The sequence below is a fragment of the Apus apus genome, chromosome Z (assembly GCF_020740795.1).
Source record: "Apus apus isolate bApuApu2 chromosome Z, bApuApu2.pri.cur, whole genome shotgun sequence".
NCBI classification, from domain to species: Eukaryota; Metazoa; Chordata; class Aves; order Apodiformes; family Apodidae; genus Apus; species Apus apus.
Window position 1 is genome coordinate 66655819 of NC_067312.1, and position 27836 is coordinate 66683654.

A 27836-nucleotide genomic window follows, 5' to 3' on the forward strand; every position below is an offset into this window, starting at 1 on the left:
GATAAGCACATGGAGATCCCAGTGTTTTGACATGTAACAAAAGTCTTGGGTTTTAGACAATAGAAATCTATTCCTTGAATAACAAATGGTAAAAACATAGGGTTGAAACATGACAGTTTGAACTGTTCACCCAGTATAAGCCAGTGGCAGCAGATTCTTAGCCTGCAGCAATTTTTAAACAGAAGGCAGTGGATAAACAGAGGTGAGATAATATGAATGCCAGAGGAAGAGAAACACTATGTGCTCCTCATGCATAATCTCTGTGTTGTAAGTGAAAATAGCAATGGACAAAGCAACCGGTGGGGCTGAAAAGCTGTAGTGGCTTGGCACTGATGTTCCAAAGCTTGCAAGTAGTAGAGCAGTACTGAGAGTCCAGTTTATACTGGGAGGGCTGTGTGCAGTCTGAATGTGACTAGTAAGAGGCCAAGTCACCTAAAGAACCATAGGAGAGTTAAATAAAGTTGAAGCCAGGAAAGAAAATTTGTGGTAAAGAGGATGGATGAAAAGAAAGGATAACTAGAAATTCAATGGGTATATGATGATGTTTTTCCTGACCTCTAAAACTGATCCTTGCAAATCACAGCACTTGCAGAGCAGGATAAAGAAGCAGGCAGTGGTCATGACCATGTTGTGCCTGTCTTGAAAGCTGATGCTAACAGAAATTCCTGGAAGCATTGGATAAAAAAACAGGAGGGCATGGGAAGCTCTTGGAACGACCCTTCTCTATGGTGGAAATAATATGATATAACTTATTTTACTAATCACCTTATTCTTTCCTAATGAGTTTTTCTTCTAAAGAATTATACAATGCTTACTGCTTTCCTTTGCATCATCTTATAAAAGAGTTTTATAGCCACTCCCTCCTTTATCTCAACTGTGAAACTCAAAAGATTCTTCAATAGGAAGCAGCATGAAGACTCTCTCTGTATAAAGGAATTTAGATGATAAAATTATTCATTATTTTCTTCTTAAATGACATTTATGTCCCTTTGAGATGATTTTCCTATTAGCACAGCAAGCTGCATAGTATATATTCTTTCTCAGTTCCATTCAGAGATAGGTATGCACATAACTCAGAAGGAAATTAAAAGGTATAAAGAAATACAGATATAGTGTCTCATCTCTTACAAATAAACAAGATTTCACAGTCCATCTGTCTTTCTAGTTGCCCTCTTCTGAGCCTTAGACATGTATGTAATATCTTTCTCGCAAAATCTGGCCCAAAATGATCCAAAAATTGGGCTTTATGGATAACGCTGAAATAAATTCCTCCCACAAGGTTTTTTTGGGGTATTTTTTTGTGTAAATCCTTTAAATGGCAATTTTATTCCTCTGTGATTACTCTTTTCTTTGGTCTTTCAGAGTGTGCAAAAGTTTGTTTCTGTTTCATCTTGTTAACAACATCCTAGCAGTGTAAAAGTTCTTCATGGGAATTCAGAATTTATATAGAGGAGTAGGTTCACATTCTGTTTTTAAACATGCAGTGATTAAAGCTTCCTTGTCCTGTATGGTTTTCTCAGCTTCTTTTTGAATGTTCTGCTGCATCCCCCTGAATCTTATTTTCTTCTATCTGCCCCTCCCCTCAGTTTAATTTACTGCCAGAACATTTCACCCTCCCACATAGTCTTCCTTCCAGGTCAATGCTGCATGGCATAAAATGAACAAATGTGTGTAATCTTTGTATGACACCCTGCTTTGCCACCTTCCCACTTTTCAAGCTGTTGCCATTCAAGACTATATGTTATCCTACCATTCAGTGAGATGGTAATTTTGAGTTTCGTAGGATTTCAGAAGGGACTGTGTTCCTAAATGCCATAGGTTTTACTCTAAGCCTTATCTTATGTCTTTTTAAAATAATAACAATTCTCCTTATTATTTCTATCCTACATGCTTTTGGTAGTACATTTTTAAATAATTTTTTTTTAATATATTATTGCATCTTGATTTAATTTCACAAATATGTGAAATCCAGAGGAAACAATTTGTCTGCTGCTTTTCTTAATTCCTTGGAATTTCTGTGTCTTTCTTCATAGAAATACTCTATTTATGTGAAGAAATTCAGAGAAAATAAAAAAACATTCCAAGTATTTTCCTTTTAGTCCATAATGTCCTAAGCCTATATTGTTGCTACATTAGATTTTTTTTCCTCAAAACTGTTTTCAAGCTCTTTTTGATCTTTATACTATTATTTTTAAATATCAGGAGCCAAACATGCCCCTCCACAGTTTCATTTGTCATACAAATGCTGATCTCTTTTGACTTGGATTGTTTTTTTGTGTGTGGATATACCAGGAAATTGTTGTGTCTTCATTTTTGTCTTCTACTGTCTCCTGGTCATTAAGCTACTCAATTATTAGTAGTTTGCAAATACAATAAGCTTGCTTTACAGTGTACTCAAACAGTTGCTTTTCCTGAACAGTGTTTCTCCCTCCATCCCTATCACTCACTGTGCAGGCATACAAACACTTGTATTTTATATGTTTGGTTCTATTCACCCTCAAAGGGTGAAGCAGTGGTTTGATTTATTTCCTTTAATAGATATTTTTCCTTTGGTTTCTCAACCGCTGCTCAGCAGCTCTTACTTAGACATGTCCAGATGGTTTTCTGGTCTGTTGGTGTTTGGTTTAGATGGCTTGTTTTAGTGTATTTTGCTGTTGTCTTTTAAGGTACCTGAAACACACTACATGCTGCAGAGGATCAATTAAAACCCGGATCTTTATTTTGCTTTTGTGGTGGGTTTCCACTGTGTATTTTTTCCCCAGTGCATGATCCCAGGTTATGCAGGTGTGTATTAAACTGCATTTTCACTAATGCATTGTGTTGTAGAGACTGTGAATGCTCTTCTGGATGAGGTAGCAACTTGTAGTACTATTGATAGACTTACTGTGCCAATCTTTGTGTCTGTACTCTGAATAAAATTTTTGGGATGGCAACATCACTTACAAGGCATTTATGTGGGTTAGGCACTCTGGAAATACTGTCTCTCTTTACCTCATGCAGAGACACTGTGAGACTTACTTAAGGATTATTAACAGCATGCAGTAGTAATTTAGATATGACCATGTCAATGGGGCACCATGTGGACAGTTATATCCACTGCTTTCATTTTTGCATTTGCATATGAGAACGCTGTTGTATACTGAGTGTAGATTCTGTGGTCTTTTAGATCCATAGGTGCTGCCAGGGATTACACTACTTACTAACCTTGTTATTTTTCCTACACAGGTAGTCTGTAGGTAGATGTGATACATGAAATCTCAAAATTGAAATCTCCAGCATTGTTGCTGTTCTTCTGTTTTTGACTACATCAATTACTCTTAATTTTTGCCTCTTGGCATGACTATCGGTGTCCTTCCTTTTATGTCAGATCATCCCATGCCTTGCTTTTGGAGCTGCATGGTGAAGTCCCTCCATTCATTTTTTATAATTTACTTTAAAAAATGGATCTCACTGTTTTTGGAGTGAGCTTTTTTTGTTTGTTTATCCGATTGTTTTAAATCAGGGCTAAGTATTCAGTTTTCTTTTGTTGCATTGCATTTATCAACATCCTTATTTACTTGTGCTGCCTCCAAGCTGTTCAAAGAAAAAAAATGACATTTTTTTCCTTAATATGTAAGTGGTACTTCCTGATGTTCCATTTTTCTTCATTTTCTCCCCCTTCGTGTTTTCTATTTGCCCTCATGTTTTACATTACTTAATACAAGTTCTCGAACTCATCCCTTTTCTTAGGTCTTTTGTCTCTTTTCTGACTTTGACGTAGGCTTCTAAGGCCATTTACTATTTTCAGACATGGATGGCTAGACCCTCTTCATCCTCTAGGCCAACACTGTTAACATTTTCCTGCAATGCTCTCAACCCTTTGTGTGTTGAGTGCAGGAAACAAGACTGAGGTGGAACATGCATTGGGTACAGCCATAGCTCAGCTGTTGGTCAGTTCTGAGGAAAAGCTCTGCTCTCCTCCCCCTTCATTCTCCACTTGTACATCTAAGCATCCAGTTGTTGCAGCAACACTGCCAAAAGGTGTCCAGCTCTTCGGTGCACAGATGTTCAAGGCTTGTGTAAATGCTAAGGTTATTATAATACTTGGTCATCATCTTAAGTCAGCATAGCACTTAAGTACATGCAGAGCTGTTTGGAACATCCGTGTGCTCTTCCAGCAGAAACAGAGGAGGTGCCTGTGTGGAAGTGCTTTGCCACTTCAAGGCGGTGTTGTTGCTCCCTGGCTGTGGATTTGTCTCCCTAGTCCTTTTCTCAGGTACTGCTTTTGAAAAATAAATGAAAAAAACCCAGATCTCAACCCCATCATCTGCTTCTCATTTGATGGGAGTTCATTCTGTGCTGTGTGCTAAAACGCATGTTTGGAAACACACAGAAGTCAGTTGCTATCTTTCCACTGCCTTCAGTGGTTTTGGAGTGGACATGAAAAAGTGCGGTTCACTGAAGTCAGTGGAAAACCTCCCCTGCCTTTAGTTGGCTTCATGCTCTGTCCAAAGCATTTCTGGTGGAGCTGGGTTGCACCTGCATTCTAGGATATCTCTTTGGCAAGCTGATTCTCAGAAAACGACAGAAGCCCTACGCACATGCATTAATCCTGGCTGTTTTTCTTCAGGAAATGTTAAATCTTGCACTCCAGAAGGACTGCAAAATAATGAAAGCATTTGGTAAGGGAAGAGGTGAAGAGTACACAGGTAGAGTAGGGACATGCATGCAACCATTGCTTAATTCTAAGACTGTATAAGCTCTTCATGTGGCTTTTTTTTTTTCTTTCGGTAAAAAACATAACAATCTTAATTGTAATGGAGCAGTATACTAAAAATTGTAAGGTGGACAACATGAATCCTGGTTGAAAGAAAATAAGAATTTGGATATTAAAAGAAGAATCTGCTTTTGGCTATAGCTGATGACAAGGAAAGCTACTCTGTAGGTTGTTGTTGGGTTATTTTTTTTTCTGTAGAAATAGACATGTGGCTATCTACTGTTGTAGTCTTCTACCAGATTCCACAGAAGTATATAAATATCTGACTGAAAGTTTGAAAGCTGAAATAATAGACACCAGATGATAGAGGAAGTAAAAACTTACAAAGTATAGTGTATCTTCCAAGCAACAACAAAAATTCCTTGTTATGAAAATAATAGTTTTTAAACCTGTAACTTTCTCTGCAGTGGATATCATTGAGGCTTTGGTTAGGAACCTTAAAGATGTGATGGAAATTTTTCATCCTTTCTTCCTGAGGAAGTGAAAAGTAAGCTACAAATTAAACTTTAATCAGTGCCCTACAAGTAACCTGACTAGTACACATACAGAAATACCTGTTTCCAGTGCTATGAACTTTTTTCAGGCTGTAATGTCCTTGTCAGGAAATCTGTCTTAACTGTGCTTAGAGCTTTTAGAAACATTCAACCCACTAGTCCAGGCATCAGGCTGCAGATATGCAAGTCGGCAAATCTGCTCTGAGCTATGTGTCCTTTTGGACCTCAAAGTCCTGTTCCAGAAGAGGGCAAGCACACAGTTGCTGCCTTTGAGGGAGAAGAGGCTTCTGCAGAGGTTTGCAGCTCCTCTGGTCTGCCCTGTGCCAAAGTAGAGGAAGTGGGCAGCCAGTTTCAAACACAAGGAAAATAAGGCCTTGACATTTGACCAGTGGAACACACTTGTCAGCCCCCATGGTCAGCAAACCTGCTGTAGAAATGTTTGAAACGAGATAAATGCTGCATTATAATCCAGCCTGAGTTCAGGAGGCTTAGAAAGGAAACGCAAAAACTATTTCATTTATTTTACTAGAATCTTTCATGTCTTTGCCTTTGTCTTTGCTGTAAACCTGGTGTTGGAGTCAGGGAAGCCTGGAGACATTCATCTCCTTGTGTTTTGTTGTGTGTTTGGGTTTTTTGGTTAGTTTGTTTTTCATTTCATGGGCATGTATAACCCCTTTCTGTGGTAATAAGAAAAGAAAGCAAGCATTTTGCACTTTTCAAGACAGGTGAAGAAGTCCCCACATTGAGTGCTGAATAGGCTTGTTTGCCTTTTTTTTCTCAGTACTAATTGGTTAGAATGGATGGTGTTAAGTTCCCACAAGTATGTGTGTTATAGAATTCCTACATATCCTCAGCCTTAGGGAATTACCTTTGGAAAACTGGTACAGTTTGTATCATGACTTCCCTCCCTCCCCCCACTCCTTGGATGTTTTTTCCTTCTTCCAGAAGGTTTAAGAGGATAGCCTTTTGTCCTCTTTCCTGAAAAGTTACACTGAAATTCATCTGGGCTTTATTCATGTGCTTTAATTTGTGCCATTCATGGGCAGCTGTGGGTTACATAGGACACAGCAGATGAATTCCTAACTTCCATATTCAAGCAGTGTGTTGGGAAAGGTTCAGTACCACCCCCCTGCACCTACTCCTTTTATGAGAGATCAAACTAAAGAATTAGAGTTTTCCATTTAAGTGCTAAGACATCTCTAGTCTGTTTCTTCACATGCCATTAAAATGGTGTAAGAAAGTTCTCCTGGGTTAGAGAAGGGATGCATCGATACAGAAGTACCTTTATAATGAGATCTCTTTCTCAGTAGAGCAAAAGTTAGCATCTTCTAAGGAAATGTGATGTAGAAGTTGCTTTACTGGAATTTATGATTCAATATCTTTTCTTGCAATGATGACTTCATTTTGAACATCATCATCTAGGAGAACTTCAGTTTACCTTTTGTGAAGACTGCTTCAAATATGACAAAATTGTATCATTTTGCTAGTTAACTTTAGATACGGGTTTCTTAAATAATTCCACGAACAAGCAGGGAAGAGAAGAATTTTTATTATAACCCACCCTCTTTTAGATATGCTGTTTACATGTATACTGTGCCAGATCTTCATCTAATGTAAACTGGCATGAGGCATTTGGGAGGATCTGCTCTGATTTATGCACAAAACACGTAACACTTGGCAGTATGATTAATGTACTTTACCTTCACAAATTAAAAATGCCTTAAAACCAGACTTCTTTTTAGACTACTTTTACTTTAAATCTCTCAGTTCTTGCCCCCCAAATGAGATCTAAGAAGCATCATTTATACTGATCACCTTTTAAATTGTAGAATGCACATTAGATTAGATTAAGAAGTGGTACACCACTCCTTTCCTAATCCCTTCAGAAAGCTGTCAGTAAATTTCAAAACTAACATCCTGATCAACCGCTTCAAAATGCCAATAGCTGCTGGAGCAGGCCTCAAACCTTTTTAAGATTCGTCAATTCACCTGGAATAACAACTTCCCTTTGTTTCTCTACAGACTCTTCATACTCTGAGCCACCTGATGTTCAGCAGCAGTTGAACCACTACCAGTCGGCAGCTTTGGCCAGGAAAAACAACAACATCAGCCCAATCCCACTTTCTGGGAATGCTGCAGGATTGGAAAAAACAGAAGCCATCCTTAACTGTGAATTTTGTGAATTCTCCTCGGGTTACATACAGAGCATTCGTCGTCATTACCGTGACAAGCATGGAGGAAAAAAGCTCTTCAAGTGCAAAGACTGTTCCTTTTATACAGGCTTTAAGTAAGTACAGTGCAAAACAGATAAACTGAACTCCTAAGGGGTTTTTTGGCACTTGAAAAGACTTCTGAGATCTCTGAGAGCTGGCTGTAGCTAATAGAAACATGGCTACTGCTGACCAGGGATAGGAATGTAGGAAATGCCAAGCCAGATCACAGCAGCATCCATGTAATCCATTTTCCTCTCTCCTGCAACAGCCAGTACCATCTGCTGCAGGCGAAAGCACAGTAAGACCTTACAGTAGGTTTTATTTGCTGGAGCAAATGGTACAGGTAGTACATTTTCCTCAACCTAGGCAATCAGAAGGCTATCTTTATGTGACAATATTCTTTACAAAAGGTCATTTCCTGGAGCAACCAGCATGAAGCATGCGTGGGACAATCACGTGTCCTAGGGAGGCAGGAGAATTTGCCTCATGAAGAAACCTCTCTCATGTAATTTTATTTCTCCCACCATTCTTTAGCTGAAAAGCAAAGCATTCTTTAGCATATCTGATCGCATATAGAGACATTGCAGAAAATCCCATTAGATGTGCAAAATTTTAAAACTTGGTGCTCTGAGTGTTTCTCTATGTGTGTTTTTAGCTGCTGTTCCATGAGGGGAAAAAATAAAGGCCTGTGCACCTGTGCTGTTCATCATTTCTTCCTGATATGCTGGACCCTTGAGCATAACGCCCTCAGCTGACATTTTCAAGTTTCAAACTTGCTAAATTCTACTTAGGAGTCTGGTGACAATAAGCAGTATGACTGGATAAATGGGAGGAGTTCTGTTGAAGCCAATGTGGAGCACAAACCTGAGAGAATCTACATGAGCAATACCTAGTTACATGTCTCTAGTTGCTGTTTCTTCAGCCCCTTGCTGCCACTATGGTATAATTTGCTGCTTGTGCTTTATATCCCGATTGCTATCTGTCTTAAGGAATACCAGCAATTGCCAGGTCCATTCAGTCAGTCCATGTCTTGGGAGTGCCATTTTCTTCTACCTGGATGCAGTGAAATAATCTTAAATCAAGCAGCGTTAAACACCTTCATAGTTGCATAAGGGCGTACCGTTCCTTTCATGTGGTGTCTCAGACATTCAGGGATTAGTAAGTCTTGCATCTTTTAGAAGCACAGCAAAAAAACAGGAGTTTGGGAAACTCCCATACAAATGCCCTCTTCAACTCACTAGAGAAAGTTAAATGTATGAAAGCACTCCCTGAGTTTGATGGAAGTGCACCTGTAGAATTAATGGTTGCTGGGTTAGGCCCAAAGCCACTTTGTGTTAGTAAGTTTTTTTGTGTTCAAGGTAACAGTCTTGAAGAGCTTAAAAAAATACTTCTTACTCTAATTCAGTGTGGCAAGCTCTTTAGCTTTTTCAAGATTTACCACTGCTTTAGGAAAAAAATTACCAAGTTCCCCAAGTTTACAGATGCTTCTAATTTCAGTAGTTGAGCTTTTGATTAGGTAAGTGTATAGTTAATTTCCCCTGTATGCATGTCTTTTGCAACTTTTATATATGCAGACATTGTAAAGACAGCATTATTTTATTCTTTTTGTATAAAAATACTGTAGAGTATTCATTAATTGCTCTGCATTACTAAGTATTCCTAGTCTTAGGTTTTCAATTCCTGATAGCTGATTTAAAACTTAACTCGGTGCAAACTCACTGTGAACACAAGACTGTTTTGACTCCTGAATCTAAACGTTTTAGCTGGTTTTGGGCTTGTCCTAGAAAGGCAGAGGTGGTTAAGGGTGTTTTCTGCCTCCAGAAATAAGTCTGTCCTCACTTCTTCAAGTCCAGAACAATTGACAGGTTTTGTACAACTTGGTAAAATGTTAATCTTTGCCAGAGTAAGTGCACTGAATATTTCAGCCTGAAGACAAATAATGATCTTAGAAGATGGGAGTTCTTCTGCCATCTTAACTATAGCCATATGACTGTATAGCAACCCATGCAAAATAGTATCTTGCCAGAATGAATGTTTGTTACTTGAGGATACAAGCCTGCAAATATCTCTGCTCACATGTTACTCATGTGAGTAGCCCTGCTGAAATGCCATGCGGCGCTGTGAAGACAAGGCTGAGTGGTATCTGTACCATTTTACACAACACGTCCCTTATAGAGCTATGACACTTCATCATTCCCTGCTCACCTTCTTCTGACTGCTTCCATCTCTCCCTCCCGTTTCACAGATCTGCTTTTACTATGCACGTGGAAGCTGGGCATTCGGCAGTTCCTGAGGAAGGACCCAAAGACCTTCGCTGTCCTCTTTGCCTATATCACACCAAATATAAACGCAACATGATTGACCATATAGTTCTGCACAGAGGTAACAATATCCCTGTATGTGTCTGTATCTGATGAGGGGAATGCTGAACAATGTCCTTGTCTTTCAGTCTGGTTTCATTAAAATTTTCCATCTGTGTACATGATTAAATTTTCTCCTCTCTGTACATGAGGACAAGTATGTTGAATAAGTCATCAGCCCTTGAGTATCTTGTGTTTAATTTCTAAATGAGGTTTCTTATTTATTTCCTGTAAAATTCAGTTAGCCAGTGCTGAAACAGGGCAGATTTAAAATTGGTTTTAAGCTTTTCCTCAAGAGAGGTTAACAGTCATCAAACACCTGTTTAGCAAGACTTGCCCTAATTTACAGATCTGATTTAGGCCAGAGTTGTTTCCTGCTTATGTCCTTGTTATCATAAAGTCCTTGGTATAATAAACTCTGTGACAGGGTGTACCAACTAACCATAGAGTTGCCAAAATATCATTTGATTACTCACTTGAATTTTTTCTCTTGAGCATTCTTAGGATCAAAAATGAGTTATGATATTTTTGTTTCTCTTAAAGACTCCTTTTCTATCTTCACCTCTCCCTTCCTTTTTTTAAGCCAGTTAAAAGTGGGATTAGGGATTTCTGTATTCCATTAACTGCAGGCTTGCTAGCTCAGAAGAGACAGCTGTTTGGGCTCTCTGGGCTGGGACTCCTGCCCATAGCTATCACACTTGATGCTTGTAGATGGTCTGTTGGCTGCCGAAATCCAAACCCATGTGTTGGGATGGCACTCTGCCTGCTTGCAGGTTGGGCAGAATTTCACTGTACGCTATTGGTGGTGAGCAAACACAAGTTTTGCATGCCATCTTTTTCCTGGAGGAGATCCTGGTGTGACAAGCACTATCATAATTCCATGTAACATATCCCTTTTCAGTGTTGGTAGCTTAAAGTCATTCTTGTACCTAAGCAGTGAGGTTGGCAGAGTTCATACAAATTTCTCTCTCCTAGCAGGGGTATTCTGAAGGAACATCTGGGAAAAATGACCTGTCAGTCATGCAGAAAGCATGTTACAAAGCTGCTTTATTTGGTTGTATGAGTTTGGCAGGTACTTTAGGTTTTACTTCCTGTCTTTGAAGGTGTTACTGTGTGGATGTTGCTCAGCTTCAGGGCATAATCCAGAATTACCTCACTTTCGAGCAGAGGAGGGTTTAGTTAACCCTGAGCAGGGGACCGTGCAGTTCCAAGTGCTACTGAAGTGTGCTCGGGTTTGTGGCTGTGCCAGGGCTCCAGTGCACACCACCAGACCTTTGAAACACAGATAGACAGGCTGAGGGAGAACTTGATGGGCTTAGTTAGGATATTTTTCCACCATTCCAACTTGACACTGGGAATATCCAGTTGCAGAAGTCAAAGAGTACTTCATGAGCTCAACAGCTGTACTGTCCATACAGAGCTGTTTCTGACCAGTAGCAGGGAGGTGGTTACCTCCTGAGTAAAGGACACTTAGTCACTTAGTCGTTTTGTAGAGCTGTTGGCTTCAGTTGCCCAAACCATCCTTGAGCCTTTGTCCTGCTGAAGTAATGCTGATAGCAAAGGACATAATGATGCATCTGCTAGAGTGCTGGGAGAGGTAGAACAGAGTAAAACAAGTTTTAATGCAAATAGAATTTTATCTCATAAAAAAGCTCGGAAGCCACTGAGGAAAGGATGAGGATTTTCTGTAGCATCAAGCATCCACATAAGAGAGGAAGTAAGGTCCTTCCTTAAAGTTCTTTCTGGCACTTTTATCCAGCTAAAAAATACTCTAATGTTGAATTGTGCTGCAGCTGAAGCAGCCAGTGTTGACAATAGTTAGCATGTACTGAAAGACAGACTGAGCTGTTGCGAGTGTAGTCTGAGATGGCCTTCCTTTTTTATAGACATTGCGTTGGTGAAACAAGGGCACCCTCAGCTGTGGCCCAAGAAAGTTAGTTTTGAGGTAGATGGAGTGCTGCAGTGTGTAAAATCAAGAGTGAAGGATTTGATTAATTTCATAGTTAATGTTCCCCCTGTATAAATGATATGTTTACAGGTGTGTGACTTTTAAAATTACGTCCAAGTTTCTGCACCCCTAATCCTTGGTGAAACACTATGTGTTTGAAATGAAGAGTGTATTTGCCTCTTAACAAGTGGCTACAGAAGCTAAGTTTTACAGGCCTAAAGCATTATCAGCAAGAAGGCTGAATGCCTAGTTAGAAAAAGTAAGGCAAGAAATTTGTTTCCTATTGAATTTTGGCAAACAGGAAGCCTCCCAGAGCCTTCTTCCATGTTATCACCTATACCTCATCAGTGTAAAAGCAGTTAACCATGCCTTCTGCAGACAGAGATGGAGCACAGACTCCTTACAGGTAGCTTGTAGCAGGGGACTGACATGGCTAGAAGCTGCTGTGCAGGTAGGTGAAAAGAAGTTTGGCTTTTGGTTTCTTCTGACCTTTGTGACAGGCAAGCCTGGGGAGAGGAGAGACAGAGGAGATGGTGAACTCTTGCTCTGTGGCTAGAAGAGGTGTTGATCTTTAATTTAGTCTGAAACAATTAAATCAGTTTTCATTATCCCTTCCAGTGGCATTCCTATCACACATTTTGAAACACATTGGTATTTTTCCAGGGCTAAATGAACTTAAAAAGATCAGCATTTGGTCTACTTAAAAATCCTTGGAGCATTATGTTTTCTTCTTTTAGTGATAATTTTATTCTCTTCCTGATAGAGAATAGAAAGCATACCCATTTCTCTTGAATAAGTTTAAGATTTTTTAAGAAAGTTACATTTTCAAAGTCATTTACCTTACTAAAGGCTTCATTGTTATATATACGGATTTCTTGCACATGATTTTTTCTGGCATTATGCCTTGTACACACAGCTTCATTGATACATGCAGACCCCTTTGTGCTGTGCTTGCTTTTAGCTACTGGAATGCAATTTCAACATGTTCTTTGACTGTAGCTTGGATTTGCAGGCAAAAATGCATGTTTTCAAACACTCAACATGACCAAATAATTGGTCTATGTCTAGAGAGTAGGCCTCTTTTGTTTGTACTTGGTTTACCTTTAAGGGAAGGAAATAACTTTTATATGCTGTGTTGTGTTGCTGAGTAAAGATTTTTCCTTACAGCGAAGAACTGATAAGAGTCATGGGCTCTTTTATGCCTTGAGCAAAATAATGTATATCTGCTTTGAGTTACTGTACTGTAAATGCCTAGTGCATTAATAGCCTTTTAGTTTAATCTCTGATCTGCATTACATTTAGCCTGAATATTTCAGTCTAATGGAAGGACTGGATTTCTTAAACTGAGATGATACTTTTTAGGTGTGTATTTTGTTGTGGTTTTTTAATTGCTCCTCTTGCTAAATTGTTCCACAATTCAGGACACCTTTTTGGGAGGGATATACAGTAGTATTTGTTTAGATATAGCTGAACTTGAACATGGATGAAGAAGCTACCTCTTCCAATTTGTGTATTGGGCTTTATGGTTTGCTGTAATTTTATGAGTTGCCAGATACGTAAGTGCATTCTAAATGAGTAATTAAGTAAATAGAGCTTTGTAGGGGCAGGCTGGAGATGAGAGCATCACCTTATAAAATGTGGGGTTCTGGATCTGAATAACCCTTGAAGTTACAAATTCATTGCCTGGAAGAAGTTCACTGACTGGAATACACCATTGCAAAGTTTTAAATTGTCCCTTGAAAGTGAAATGCTTCAGGCTAGAATTAATATTTATGTTGCTCTCCTCATATTGTTGTACTGCCTCTCATTTGGGATGGGGTGTGTGTGATTGTGGGAGAATAGGTTTTGCTAATGTGAAATGGGGAATGCTGCATTACTTCGTGCTGGTAGGTTAAAAAATTTGCATCATCCTATATTTTAGCTGTTTTAATCTGTGCCAGCTGCTACAGGAAAAGTGAATTTTCAAATAATTTAATTAGTAGTTCTGTTTTTGAAAACTTTATTTGACTTACTCACTTTTGAAATGAGCTGCATCACTTATTTCAGTGAGTTCAAACCACACAGCTGCAACAACTTTGTAAGAAGTCTTACCACCTCAGAACAGCAGCTTTAAATTCTGTTGTCTCCTAGACCCTATTCTCGCCCACCTCCAATCCCTTTTCCTACCCTGAATGTCTACAACTTGCTGTCTTTATAGCTAGAGAAGCAGTTGTTGGTGTAGAAAAGAATTACAAGTCTGCAGCTTTTTTTAGAAGTATAGCTTTAGGGGAAACTTCCACTTTTTAAATGGTCAGAGGGGAAGTTCTGAGGTAGGATAACTTTTGTGTTCAGGGAGTAGCTGAGAAGGATGAAGTATTTTGTTGGGCTGTGAAAAAAGTGTTGTGAGCAGTGGTGGCATGTGGATTGGTCAGAAGTGAATGAACAGTGGAGCTTTTGCCACCTTCGAGAAGCCCTAAGAGCTGTATTTCTATAGTTGTCTTTGGATATGATATTATCATCATCACTATAGAAAAGGGGCCATTGGTTCAGATCCATCTGTGGATTGCCACATCTCAGATTCCCCTAGCCTTCAAATCTACCATCTGAGATTCAGGCCTGTGTTTTTTATTCTTTTGTTTTAATCTGCCATTAACTTTAGTAAGGAGGATCAAACTCCTCCTTTCATCTGCAGTCTGTAAAAAGTAACAGTACTAAATTTCATTGTTCTAGTTCAAAAGGCCAGTTGAGTAACAAAAGCCCATGATGATGATCTTCTTATGACCCCTTAGTCCCAAGAGAGTACATTTAGATGTGATGATGAGGATACCAGCTCCAGTTTTTATAGACCCAGCAAGGTGATGCATTGGGAAGTGCCCTGCAGCTTTCCTGTTCACTACATTTCTATTAGCCGTTCCTGGCTCCTATTAAGTGTTGAACCAAAATGGACTTCTGGTCTGGCTGATTTTTTTGGATGGTTTTGTATTTCCAGGCTCTACCACTCTGTCTTACAGGTGGAGTCTAATTTGCCCCCAAGCTTCCATTCCCATTCTCTTCACCCACTAGGCAGTTAAATTTGTGAGGACACCTGCATTTGTAGCCTTGGAGGATTAACCCTGTCATAGCAGGAAGAATTTTTGTCTTGTGGGTTTTTTGTTCTGTTCAGCTTAGCTCTTATTCCTTTATAGACGGACTGCCTTGCCATATAGCAGATCCTATTCTTTGTGTGGGTATTAGTGCCCAAGTGGGCCTCATATTTCATAAAATTTGTTAAGTGAATGTTGTCCTGTCCCTACAGAAGAGCGGGTCGTTCCCATTGAAGTCTGCCGTTCCAAACTGTCAAAGTACTTGCAGGGAGTTGTTTTCCGCTGTGATAAGTGTACCTTTACCTGCTCCAGTGATGAGAGCTTGCAGCAGCACATAGAGAAGCACAATGAACTGAAACCTTACAAATGCCAACTCTGCTACTATGAGACCAAACATACAGAGGAGCTGGATGCTCACCTTCGAGATGAGCACAAGGTAAGATCCTAATAGTTCTAATTTGTAGCAATCTGCTCTTTGTAAATGCTGTATTAGTTTGTTTGCATATGAATTCTGAGTAGCCAACTTGCCATAGGTTTTTTTGTTTGTTTTTTTTTCTCTCCCTCCCTAAATCTGGAAACTAATCCCTTTTGTGTTGGACTTCACTTCCTCTGATTTCAGTTTTGTTTTGTTTTGTTTTTTAAAAACATAAAATTGAGGGTTTCTAAAGCTGTTCAGATTGACCAGAATTGACAGACTGTTTTATGCAGAGTATGATTATCTGGAAGAGACACTTGTGTTGCTAAGTTTATTTAAAGAGGGGGGGGGGGGGGGGGGGGGGCGGGGGGAGAGTTGTAAAACAATATTAAGGCTGTGTTATTCAGGCTCTCTAAAAGGCAGGAGATTGCAAACATAAGATTGCTCTGGCAGCATGACATGCCGTGCATATTTTAATAACAAAGAGGGCAGTACATTGGCACATTGCTGTTTACATTTTTCAAGGGAAAGAGAAACAGTAAGTATAGCCAGATCCTACGTTAAGACTGCTTTGGAGTTTTTGTGGAGTGCCTGAATGCAGGCCTCATCCAAACTTTGAGAAGTCATTAGAGACTTTGCACCGAGTATTAGTTTTTCAATTTCTGTACTTGTGAACTATGTAGCTGAGAGGCATTTTAAGTTCTAGAACCGAGATGTGTTTTGGAGTATTTGTTAAGAGTACTTCCTTCACGTTTCCGGGGCGGGGGGAGAGGGCAGCTACATGTCTCCACCTGCTGGAGCTCCACTGCCCGGGTCTTTACTAACAACCCACTCCTGATTCACTGATTGAACACCACTTTTCTTACAGCCTGATACATTTGTATTGATAGCATTAGCAGTAGAAGTACAGACAAAACTTTAAAATATTTGACAGCCTCATAAAAACAAATGCTGTAAACTTAAGTTTGCCTGCTGTGCTTAACTACCCTCTTCTTTATTACTTCTGAAGAGTCTTCCACAATTCACACTGCATGTGAGATACTCCACACCCCTTCTAGTCACCAGAGCAAGGTGTCTGGCATATCCAGGAGATTCTTTTGACACAGTGCATTAGGCTGGGAAGATTATGCCTTTAGTTAGCTCTCCCTCCAATCCAGACCTGCAGTGGTGATGCCTCTAGTTTAGGGTATCTTTTCCCCATATCTCTTTGGTAATTTATGTTTTGCTAATTGGTGTCCTGTCATCTGGGTGCAGACACCCAAGTGATATATTGCACCTTAAAGAGTTCCTGTGCCATGAACTGAGTTGAATTAAGTGCCTTGCATGTGATCTTGTTTCTTTACATCTCAGTGGATAACAAGTCAGAGAACCTGATCACAGCTGTCTCTGTGGAGCAGTGCTAGGAATCTGCACACCACCACATTTAGGATGGTATGCTGTTTGGAGATACACTGCAGTCAAATTTACAAGCTCTTTATGTTCCTTCATGTTTTCTTTTCTGCATAGGGATAAAAAATAGCCAATGGGTGTTGATATTTCATCCAGCATCTTGCAAGAGGTGCCCCTGCCTCCATTCTCTCTGTGCCTCCGTTGTGGCTCAGTGCTTGTGCTCTGGCGAGCTGTCTCTTTGCATGAAAGATGAATCCAGAATCCTTCCCAGCAGTGATCAATGAGCTCAGAGGGTGCTTGTCATACAACAAGTTTTAGCCCTAGTCCTGGTCATGCTCCACGCTCTGTGCCTCTACTGTAAATCTGGTCTGCTCATCTGCTGTTTCTATTGGATGTGGTGGAGTTCCTGACTTCTGTGCCCTAAGCTGCTGCTTTGGTGCTGTTGCTGTGAGCTGTTAAGTAGCTGGTACATTTCTCCCTAGGGCTAGCTGAATTTGACGGCTGGGTGAAGTGTTCCCATTATAGTCTGTATATCAGTTTGCAAAGCACTTTGCAGCCCTTGGTAATGAAAATTAATCTGTTATTAATGAGTGAAAGTGTATGGGGCACACAGCAGCCATGTGCTTAGTGAGGGCCTCATCCTTTCATGCATGAAGTTGAATGAACCAGTCACAAAGAATTTTCCTTCCATGTCGATGTGCAACAGCAGCATTTGATTACAGTGGTTGAGTAGTGCCATAAAAAGGGGATACAATTTAGTGTTTTGCATTTCTTGAATTATTTTTTTTTCAATACATGGAAAACAGGAAGAAGTTTTACTGAATGTCATTAATTTTTGAAAACCAAAGATGAAAAATGCAGAATACACAGCAAAAGAAGATTCACTCATTGAAATGAAATTAATGTTAATTTGTTCAGGTGACTGCGTGTCACCTAAAGCTGAGTAGGCTGTGGGGTATAGTAGATTTTGTTTTGCATAGTGGTGATTTTTCTGATTAGCTGATGATTTTGCTAATTGCTGATAAAAGTGTTTCTTTCAAAGGTGAGTCGTAATTTTGAGCTGGTTGGACGGGTTAACTTGGACCAGTTGGAACAAATGAAGGGGAAAACAGAGACCTCCAGCAGTGATGAAGAAGAAAAAGAAGAAGAGTTAAGCCCCAATACTGAAGAGAGAGGTCAGTGCATCTCTTTTTTTATATTTATTTTTTAAATTTTGTTTTTGGCATTGCAGCATGCCCCACCAGTCCCACCAAGGTCAGCTGTTGACTCTACAGCACATTCCTGTAGAGCCACGCAAACATGCCAGCAGGAGCAGAATGGGGCTTTTGTGAAGACACTGCTCCTGAGGGAGTCTCGTGTTTCTAATCCCTGTTACAAGTTTTCTGTCTGTTAGGAAAATAAGTACTATGAGAAAACACAGATAGCATCTGTGACTTACATGCCCATACAGATAACATCTATAAGGGCTTGGAAAACTATGTGAGTGGAGTACTTCAGTGGTCTGTCAGATTTTCTGTTTTGGTGACCAGTTTTCAACTTTTCATTGGATGTTGTTCAGTTGGGGGATGATGGGGTTATGGACAAACTTTTGTATGTGCTGTTATTAACTCTGTGCCCAGCATTCCTTAGCAGAGGGAGTCAGTCCTGTTGCAGTCAGTCCTGTTGCAATTGTTGCAGTAGGTGACTCTGGAACCAGGGTAGGTCCATGCCCCACCTGTACCATTGCATATTTAGAGATTTGTATCTCTAAATTTATTTGAGATAAATTTTATTAAACAAATAAATACATTTATTACATTTATTTGTATTTGTCTAATTTTGTATCTAAGACTAATCTGACTGACTTCAGCAAGACTAGGCCACATGCTTGCTAATAAGGTTTTGTTTTGGTCAAAGTTAGATCAGCAGGAAAAATGTTAAGTTTTCTGTAAATTAAACTATGGGTTTCTTGACCTTCCCTTGCAACAGCCTTCCCCCATGAAAACCAGGTTATTGCAGTATCTATTGTAGACTGTGTGTTGTCTAGTTGGCTCTGTTGCACAGTTAATCAGTCAAATGCAGTATATTCATTGCTTTTTAACATTTTAAGCCCTGTGATGTCTGAATGTCAGGTTCATGGGGTCACCCACTCTCCTGATGTTGACAACTGCAGTTAGCCAAGTTCTAGTTACTTCTAACAGAAGGTGTGCCAACATGTTTACCTTTTTCCTGTTGAATTTTCAGCTTTCAAACTCACTCAGGAGTTGTTCGCAAAATATGATGTGTCTTCCTATATCTTTCCAGGCCTTGAAAAATTTCAACTTCTGGATTCACAGGATTTTTACAGAACAGTAGGGGCTCAGATCATGCTTTTTAACATTTTAATAGCAAGACCTCAGCACCTTGCCTTTTGTTTAATGACCCTGCATAAATTCAGCTGGTGCTTATCACTAGCACATCATTTCAAGTTTGGTTACTTTTTGTTTAAATGAGAAAGGAAGCCAGTTGGATAGGAAACCATTTGTTTTAATGAAAAATATCCTTCACAAGATCTTCAGTAGAGCAGCAGAAAAATCAGAGGAGGACCTAGAGGGATCTTTGTTCCATAATGCTGTCCCAAAAGCAGAGTCAATCACTGGGTATACAATAAGCTGATCCATATAGAGTCAAGATACTTGCCTTAATTTCCAGTTCTCTGCAGAACAGGGAGCAGGATGATGTTCCACAAAGTAAGCTCATCTTCCTGAATCACCAGGGCCACTTTTATACACAGAAACATGTAAAATTATCTCTTAATTATATTTTATCACTTGTATACAGGATTGGTTAACTAGTTCTTCACTTCCATTTAAAGTGACAGTACTTAGTAATTTCACTACCCACGCTCAAAGAGTTGGGGGCTTTTTGTTAGCAGGGGTCCCTCTAGCCTATGAGTGGGTATTTTAGTGTGCTAACAGTACATTAATATACTGATGAGATGCTGATATGGTTAAGTCCAATTAGTCAGTGTTTTCCACCTCGTGCTCAAGGCTATGGCCAAGATAAGTTGTGGGAAGTACTCCCTTCCATCTCTTTCTTCTGTCTTGCAGGCTTATGTCTCAACGATGGTTTCTTGACAACTTGGGATGTGTTTTTCTTTAATTCTTGCTGTTTCAGTGTTATGTAAGCTCTGCTTTTATTCTGTATGTTTCTTTGTTCTCTTTTATGTGATTTTCAACCAAAGTTCTACTTATTTCAATTAATAGCTGACAATAATGCATTTCAAAGTTCAACTTTAGTAACTCATTTGGAAATGTACTTGGGTGTTTGTTCAGGGACAGCTTTGTCCCTCAGAGCATTATGGCTGGAACAATTACTTGTGATACGGTTTGTCTAAAGGACCAGTTCACCTTAGTTGCAGATGTTGCAAGCTGATTAATGTTTCATAGAGACCACAGCTAGTAGGATATGAAGAGTCATGCCGTCCTTGTGAGGATTACCTTAGCATTACATACAAGCACAGGTGCTGAAGTGACCTTGGAAGGCATGGTATCTAGACCAAGGAGAAGAAGATGCTATTTGCCAGGCTTTAAAAATCTCTGTAAATGCACCATGAGGAGGGGAACAGCACAAGGTGAAGTTCATGGTTAAAACTGGCTTTAGGTTACACTGGGAAAACAATACCTTCTATACTGGAGATACAAATTAGCAGGGCTAATAGGGAAGTGTTATCCCCATGTTTCCTGTGTTCAAAAGTTGAGCAAAGGACAGTGTCTTAGTAATTTTTTTTTTTCTTTTGTCATTTTTTCATCTGTATCTGTGTTATTTTAATCTGTGAATGGCTAAAATGCTTAGCATGATCATTCAGATGACCAATCTAAAAAAAATGCCATGCATATATCCGAGTTTGTTTTGCAGCTATTCTTTCCTGACTGGCCTGTAGGGCCCGTGTTTCACCATTGTTTTTTCCTTTTTAATCTCTTACCATTTGTAATATATTTTAATAAAATAGATAGAAAATGCATAAAACCCTTACACCTGCTACAGCAAGGGCATTTAGAAAAGATCCAGTTGTATTGACAATATTTTTCCAGACAAATTGTGGATTATGACTGTGCAAGATATAAGATACACTGTTGAAAAATACCCTGGTGAGACTGGAACTGAAGGTGTGGTTGGATGCCGAGATGCATGCTGACATCTCCCTGTGGATTTTCAGAAGACAGTTCTAACACAGAAATGGTTTGCCCTGTTAGCAGAGGGCTAGACCTATGGTTTTAAATATAGCCTGTCACAGGAGCTAATGCTGTCACAGCACTCAAACCACATCAAACTGTGTAATCCTGTATGCGACTCGGGTGCCTTTGACAATTCTAGCCTTTGTGGTGTTAGCAGGAAGTGGGATTTGCTGAGAGTGCCTCTGAGTATCTGGAAGCAAATGCTGTCTGAACCTTCTGAAGAGTGAGACTTTGACAGAATCAGGATTTCTTCCCAGAAGTCAAACTGCCTAGATTGGCCACTTTGGTTTCAGGCTGGTATGTGTAGTACAGAAGGGGAAACAAGAGTGGGCTGTTGGACAGTGGACCAAATAAGGGTTATTGCCCGTGTGAACAGAGCTGGGCAGCAGAGCTAACTGCTGTCTAGGATGGGAAATGGAGTGGTTGGCTGCTGCTGCAGGATAGTAGAAATATATTGACCCAGGGAGAAGATGAGGGAGGAAAAAGATAATGTCTTTCCATACACCATGGACAGAACAGCTGCCACTGGTAGGGACTGCATCCTAGAGGGATTATCTGTCTTCACCAACCTTTATGTCTTGATCTTAACAGAAACTGGAGTCAAGTGATACTTTTCCACAGTAAACAAAAATAAATGTCCATGAATGCTCATATGTGTGTGATACAGGAAAACTGCAGAGAGGTCAGGTGTCGCTGCAGTCTGTTACCTCTCTTCTGCAAGCCCCAGAGGAGAGTAGCTTCTGGTGCTCCTCCGGAGAAGCGATCCAAATTCCCAACCCTAGAAGCTAAACTGATCAGGAAGTAGGGTGAACAAGATAGTGTTTTCTGAAGAGGTGATAGATATACTAAAATAGCACTTGCTAATCTTAACAGAAGTTGCAGGTGTAAGTCATAAGCTTGTTTGGGTTGGAAAGGTCCTTAAAAGACCTTAAGTCCAACTCCCTTGCCATGAGCAGGCAAACTTCCCACTAGACCAGATTCCTCCAAGATCTATCCAGCTGGGCATTGAACACTTGAAGAGAGGGGGCAGCCACAACTCCTCTGCGCAGCCTGCTTCCAGTGTCTCAGCACCCTAATCTTAAAAAGTATTGCCTTATATCCAATCTAAACTTAACCCTCCTTTAGTTTAAAACCATTACCCCTTGACCTTCACTATAATACCTGGTAAAAAGCCTCTCCATCTTTCTTATAAGCCTCTCTTCAGTATTGAAAGGCTGCAATAAGGTCTCCCCAGAATCTCCTCCAGGCTGAACAGCCCCAGCTCCTCCCTGTTTGAGCAAAGCAGCGTCTGTCTTGCCTGTCTCCTCTCTGCAGAGGCCCAGAATAAACTTCCTGTTCTGTACTATATGGCAGGTGTGTTCTTGTACAGAACAGCAGAGTTTGCCTCCAAAACCCTCCATAAATATTTGTCTCCATGGCATGACTAATCTGCATGTTTCAGTGTGTTTATAAATTTGTACCACACACAAGATACTAAAATCCATATATAAACTGAGCAAACGGCACTGACTTCCTGGTGCTCTGGTATTCCTCTTTACACAGCACCTTGCTTTGTGATATTTAACCACATAAGTCACTGATAGTAAGAAATACAAAGTGAGGGTTTTTTTCTTCTGGGGGGAAAGGTAAAAATGTAATGTTAAAAACTACTCCTTATGGAACTTTAGAAAAAGGCTAACTGGTGGGAAGTGTGTCACAAAAAAACATTTACAGGACTAAAATAAGGTTAATAGGGAATGTGTGGGCAATTTTAAGTTCATAGGCTGATCTTGAACAGACTAAATCTGAGAGTGAAGACACCAAGTGAGCAGAACCAAAATGAAGAAAAATCCCTTTTCTTTCATTGTGTGGTTTGGGAGGAGTAAGAAAGACATTCTGTTGATTTCTCTGTTCAAATGATCCCTGCTAAGGAATTAATCCTCTGAGCAGATGGTGCTGTCTCATTTCCAGCAAAAGAAGCAAGTGAGATAGTCCATGCAATTATTTTTAATGGCTTGTGTGGTGATCTTCTTAATTTGTGAGAAAATGTTTCATCTTTTGTTAAAGCTGACTGTGTTCACATGGAGCTTGGCTTTCAGAAATACCGCTCCCTGAGCTGCCAGTGACTTCACTGGTATTACTAGATGCTTGATGCTTCTGCAAATGAGGCCCCAAGCACTTAATATAAAAGATTAGGATGGGATGACACACCTATGCAATAAGATGTAGGACTTTACCCGTGAGACTTCATGAGGAATGGCTATCTGTTTATTATGAGGATCACAGGTTAAATGTAACAGACCTTTGTTTCCTAAAATTTGTACTACCAATGCAAAAATTAGAGAAGGGCTTTAAGTGGGGGTTTTTTTGTTTGTTTTGCTTTGAAGCCATTTCAGCCCTCAACTCCTCAGTTTTGGTTTTGAATTAAAGCTCCACAGTCTCTTCATTTGTTGAAATACAGGAACAGGGAGTAGAAATGCATTACCCTTATTTTCAGAGATGCTTTAAGACTTAGGACAGGGTTTGTCACTTTCAGTATCACTTTGCTTTGGGGGAGTTGCATTTTCACAAATACGATTATTTGATAGGTAAGTAATTTTGCTTCTCAAGAATGAGACGGTTTAGCAGAAGGGGTCAGAGTAGGATCACAGTGGATCTTCTTGCCCTTGCACTTCTGAATTCATGGGCTGTGCTGTCTTTTTTTCCAGATGCCATGATGTTTTCTGACAGTGGCGCTCCAGAGAAACGCTTCCCGTGTGAATTCTGTGGCCGCTCATTTACAGAAGGCTCAGAGTGGGAGCGACATGTGCTGAGACACGGCATGTAAGTTGATTTACACTCCTTTGCCAAACAGCCAGAGGTAACAGTAGATATATGTGTGTTCCCCCACCACATTCTTTGCCTCCCAAAAAGCTAAAGTGGTGAAGGCAAACAGTTCTGTGAAGAACAGTTCTGTCTGTCGCAAGTGTGGGTACCGTTGTAAGGTACCTCTGCATGGGAACTTCCAGTTCATCCTTTGCAACTCTGCTGCCCAGGGTGGCTGTAGACTGCAGGGTTTAACTGTGGTTCTGAATTTAAGATTGTCCCAAGATGAATACTACTTGGCCCTGCATTAACTTTACCTGACTGTACTGTTGCTTTTGCTTGCCATCAAAGAAGCATAAAAATGAAGGAAAATTATACACAATGTGCTAGGAAGGAACTGGGTTTTTTTCCCCCCCTTTATTGTTATATCTCCTTTTGCATGCTTGCAGCTAAACTTTCATAACAGTGCAAAGAGTTATATGCAGAGAAATGTCAAGACCTTCAAGGGGAGTAAAATCAATCTGAATTAATTACTCCCAAAAAGTGCATAGTGAAGCTCAGTAGTTCATCTTCACAGTGAAGATCTTTGTGTATCTATAGCAGTTTGCACACTCTGGGAGGACACGAAACACAAATAGGTATCTCCTGAACAGTAATTTTTCTTCTTTTGATGAAGATCTCATCAGTAGCAGTGATACCTTTGCTAACCAGAGTTTCTTCCAAGAGCAGATTTCATTCAAGATTGCTGACATGTAGAAGACTTTTGAATACAATATTGTAGGTTAATAGGATGAGAAATAGTACTTCTCTTACCCTTTGTCTTCTCTGCCTAAGTAGGAGTACTTGAAATTTTGCAACCTATAAAAAGTTTTATTGGGTCGTTAACTGTTGGAAAAGTACTCTTTTCCTGCACCTTTGTTTGGTGCCCTGTAAGTCTTGTTTACAAGGGACTGGGGAAATGGCAATAAACTTTTAAACATGAGAATTGGAGTTCTTCCCTCTCATCTCATATCTGTCCAGTGTAGAGCAAATAAAGATTTTGTTTCAAAGCTAGAATGTCATGGGTCCCACTGGTAACTTGATGCCACTGCCTCTCCTCCTGAGCATGAGGTGGCAGTGGTGTGGCTGCTTGTGTCTGCCTTTTCAGAACGTGATCTGTTTTTCTCCCTGATGTGATACAAGCAGATTGGCTTTGCTGTTCTCTTTATTGACTGTGTTTCTGCTGCTTGGCTTTCCAGGGCACTCAGTGAAAGCAAGCACAGGACCAGTGAGGACAGTCAGCCGAAGGAGGATATAGAAGAAACGGTTAGCACACTGCCAGAAGAAAAAGAAGACATTGAAGTGGTGGTCGACTATTCCCACAACAGTGAAACATCGGTCAGCATGGTAGCTGCTGACAAACCTCTCCAAGACGACTCGGAGGCCAAAAATGAATAAGCATTTGGTGTGATTCTAATCAACGTACTTGAACGTAACGAATGGGGTGGGGTGGGTGGGTGGGGTGGGCAGAAGGAAGAATTAAAGCTGCTTTTAGGACTGAATGATCTATTTTCAAAGCACTGGTACCCGTGTGAGTGTGTGTATATTAAAATTATTTAAGTGATGGAATAAGTGGCTCCATTACATCACTGCATCTTTTCTTCTGGATCTTGACAATGGGAAGTTACATTCATCTTGGACTAATGAAGCAACTCCCTGTATTCCTACATTACACATCGTGCTTTGCAGTGGAGACTTGGATTGTTTGTGAGTGGAAGCATCGTGAGCATGGAAGAAGTGGGGGGGGACAACTTTTCAACGCACAAATTTGGGTGCGTTTTTATAGTTTTAATACCTAATGCTTTTCCAGACTGAATGCAACTGCTTTAGAAAAGAAAAAAAAAGAGGAAAAAAAAAAAAAGAAAAAAAAAGAAAACAAAAACAAAACAGAAACTGCTTTGCTTGAAACAGTCACCTGTTTCCTAGTACCTCAGAATTAACCAAGGGAGATCTCTGCATTTGTCAGTACTACCTGTTGTCATTGTGGTTAAAATGTAGAGAGACTGCTGAGCAAGGTGGTGAACAGAGAAAGAAAAAAAGTTTTAAAGAAAGGAAAACAAATTGTGCTTAAAATCCCAGTGTGGGTTTTATTTCTTAAGATACTGTGATTTTTTTAATTATTTTAGTAAAAAAAAAAACAAAAAAAAGAGAGAGACTTTAATTCCTAGATAACTGTTTGTGAATTGTCATCCTTTATTCCAGGTAAGCTGTTTGTTAGTATTCAGTTATAATTTTAGGATTTGATAGATTTCATGTGACTTATTGTGCGGTTTTGTTTGCCACATGTTTATTTTCTATCAACCTGAGGTGTTACAAATACAGCACAATTAAGTTTCTCATGTAAAATGAGTATTTCTTTTTGAGGGGAGGACAGGGAAAGGAGACTAGATCTTGTGAATAGAACTTTTTGTTGTTGTTGTTGTCGTTGTTGTTAATTTTAAACATGTGGATATAACAAAGAAGTTTTAACTTTTTTTTTAAAAAAACTAAAGAACCAAACTTACGGCACAGCTATGCAGCTCGCGGGCCAAACACATAGGTCCTCATAACCGTTCTGTTGCTTGTCATATTAACATCTATCAGTCTCACACCAGTAACTTTTCATTAAGATTGGCTGCCTTTTTTCTTCTGTCTGTGGTGTGCGTGTTTTCTTTTTGTTTTAGTGTGGTGGGAGGGAGGGGTGTCTGTTAACACATCTTTTTGCAAGCGGAGGTGAAATAGTTACATACGACATTGAGCCTGGAGAACTACTTTTACTCGATTCAAGATGGAGTTTTTCCCCTCCTCCTTAGCTTTTAGCGTGAGGGGAGCAGTGTAGAGTGAATAGGAACCTGCATACCTAAGTGGCTGATCCTGCACTACTTTTTGGGTGGAAAGCCTACCAAACTCAATGGGAATTTTGCCTAAGCAACGAATACAGGATCTGGTGCCCATGGTATGTTCTGATTGTGAACAAAAATAAAAATTAAAAAAAAGAAAAAAAGAAAAAAAAAAAGTTTCTTTCCAAAAAGTAGAAAGTACTTGACTGAAACCTAGTTTTAGAAATGCATGTGTCTTTGTTTGTTTTTTTTGTTTTGCGGGGGGATTTGTGGGAGGGGGAGGGGGGAAAATAGGAAGCTGCTGGGGAAACGGTGTCCTAGAGAGCTTCACATTAAATTGATGGCAAAAATGTTGCATTTGTGGAATAAGTGCTACTTGAGAAGCATGGTGTTTTGCTTTTTTGGGGATTCATCAGTTGTGTGTTAGGGGGATTCTTTTGAATTTTTTTGTTTTCTTGTTTTTGTTTTGTTTTTTGAAGTAGGGAGGGAATGTCATGGAAACACACATTGGAGGGACAAGTATAAATACACATTTTGTGTCTGTATTTGTTTTTTAATTGGCCTCATTTCAAATGTATTTAAACAGTTCCATACCTGGATTGGGTGTTTGTAATGGTTACCAAAAATGAAAAAGAAAAAAAAAAAAAAAAAAAAGATTGTGACATGCTTTTATCACTACTTTATTTTTCAAATAACATGTAAATATTGTAATCCATTGGATTTTGTTTTGCTAACCTGTTAATAAAAAATACGGGACCATTATCCTTTTAACAAGCCTAGAATGTCATATTTTTTTTTCCTTTTTTTCTTTTCTCAAAAATGTATACCTGCTATATTGTGGTCACACATTTTAGATGCATTATTATGATTCTGTTGACTGTAATGGCATAGAATTGAAAAATAACATTTTTTTCATTGTTTAATTTATACAGAGGACTTTTTCAGAGTTTGACAGAAGGAGATAATAGCAAAATGCTAACCCATTGGCTTCAGCACTCGGTATTTCCTCATTTTAAAATTACTGCTTACTGATGGGGGATAGGAAGGGGATACTGAACTGTTGCACTGACGGGTTTGTTTTTTTTAAAAAAAAAAACAATGAAACTTAATAAAAACTTTTTAAGAGTGTGTGCTCGTGTGTGTGTGGTTTTTTATTTGCTGCTCTGATGATGGGTCTGCACAGGTTACTGTTGCTGCAGTTGGCAGCTCTGGGAGGGAGCAAAGCACCCTTTTTCCCCTTTGTTCCCCTGTTTCACAGGGGATTTTAGGTTATGGACAGGGGGATCTTGGCAGGGTGGGGGGTGACTTTCCCTAGCTTACACAAGGCTGAGGTCTACCACATGCCTGAAGAATGCCTTAAT

General features: G+C 39.7%; 1 protein-coding gene across 4 annotated transcripts in view; it reads left to right on the top strand.

Moving 5' to 3' along the window:
- ZNF462 (zinc finger protein 462) overlaps positions 1 to 27603 on the top strand; it is a 95994-nt gene extending 68391 nt beyond the window's left edge. For all 4 annotated transcript variants that reach the window (XM_051641907.1, XM_051641910.1, XM_051641909.1 and 1 more), the window contains 6 exons: positions 7273 to 7537; positions 9709 to 9845; positions 15046 to 15269; positions 17680 to 17812; positions 23521 to 23635; positions 24856 to 27603. In XM_051641907.1, the coding sequence (XP_051497867.1) occupies positions 7273 to 7537; positions 9709 to 9845; positions 15046 to 15269; positions 17680 to 17812; positions 23521 to 23635; positions 24856 to 25054 (1073 nt within the window). In that variant the 3' untranslated portion in view covers positions 25055 to 27603. The remainder of the gene's footprint in view (positions 1 to 7272; positions 7538 to 9708; positions 9846 to 15045; positions 15270 to 17679; positions 17813 to 23520; positions 23636 to 24855) is intronic.
- Positions 27604 to 27836: the final 233 nt, after the last annotated feature.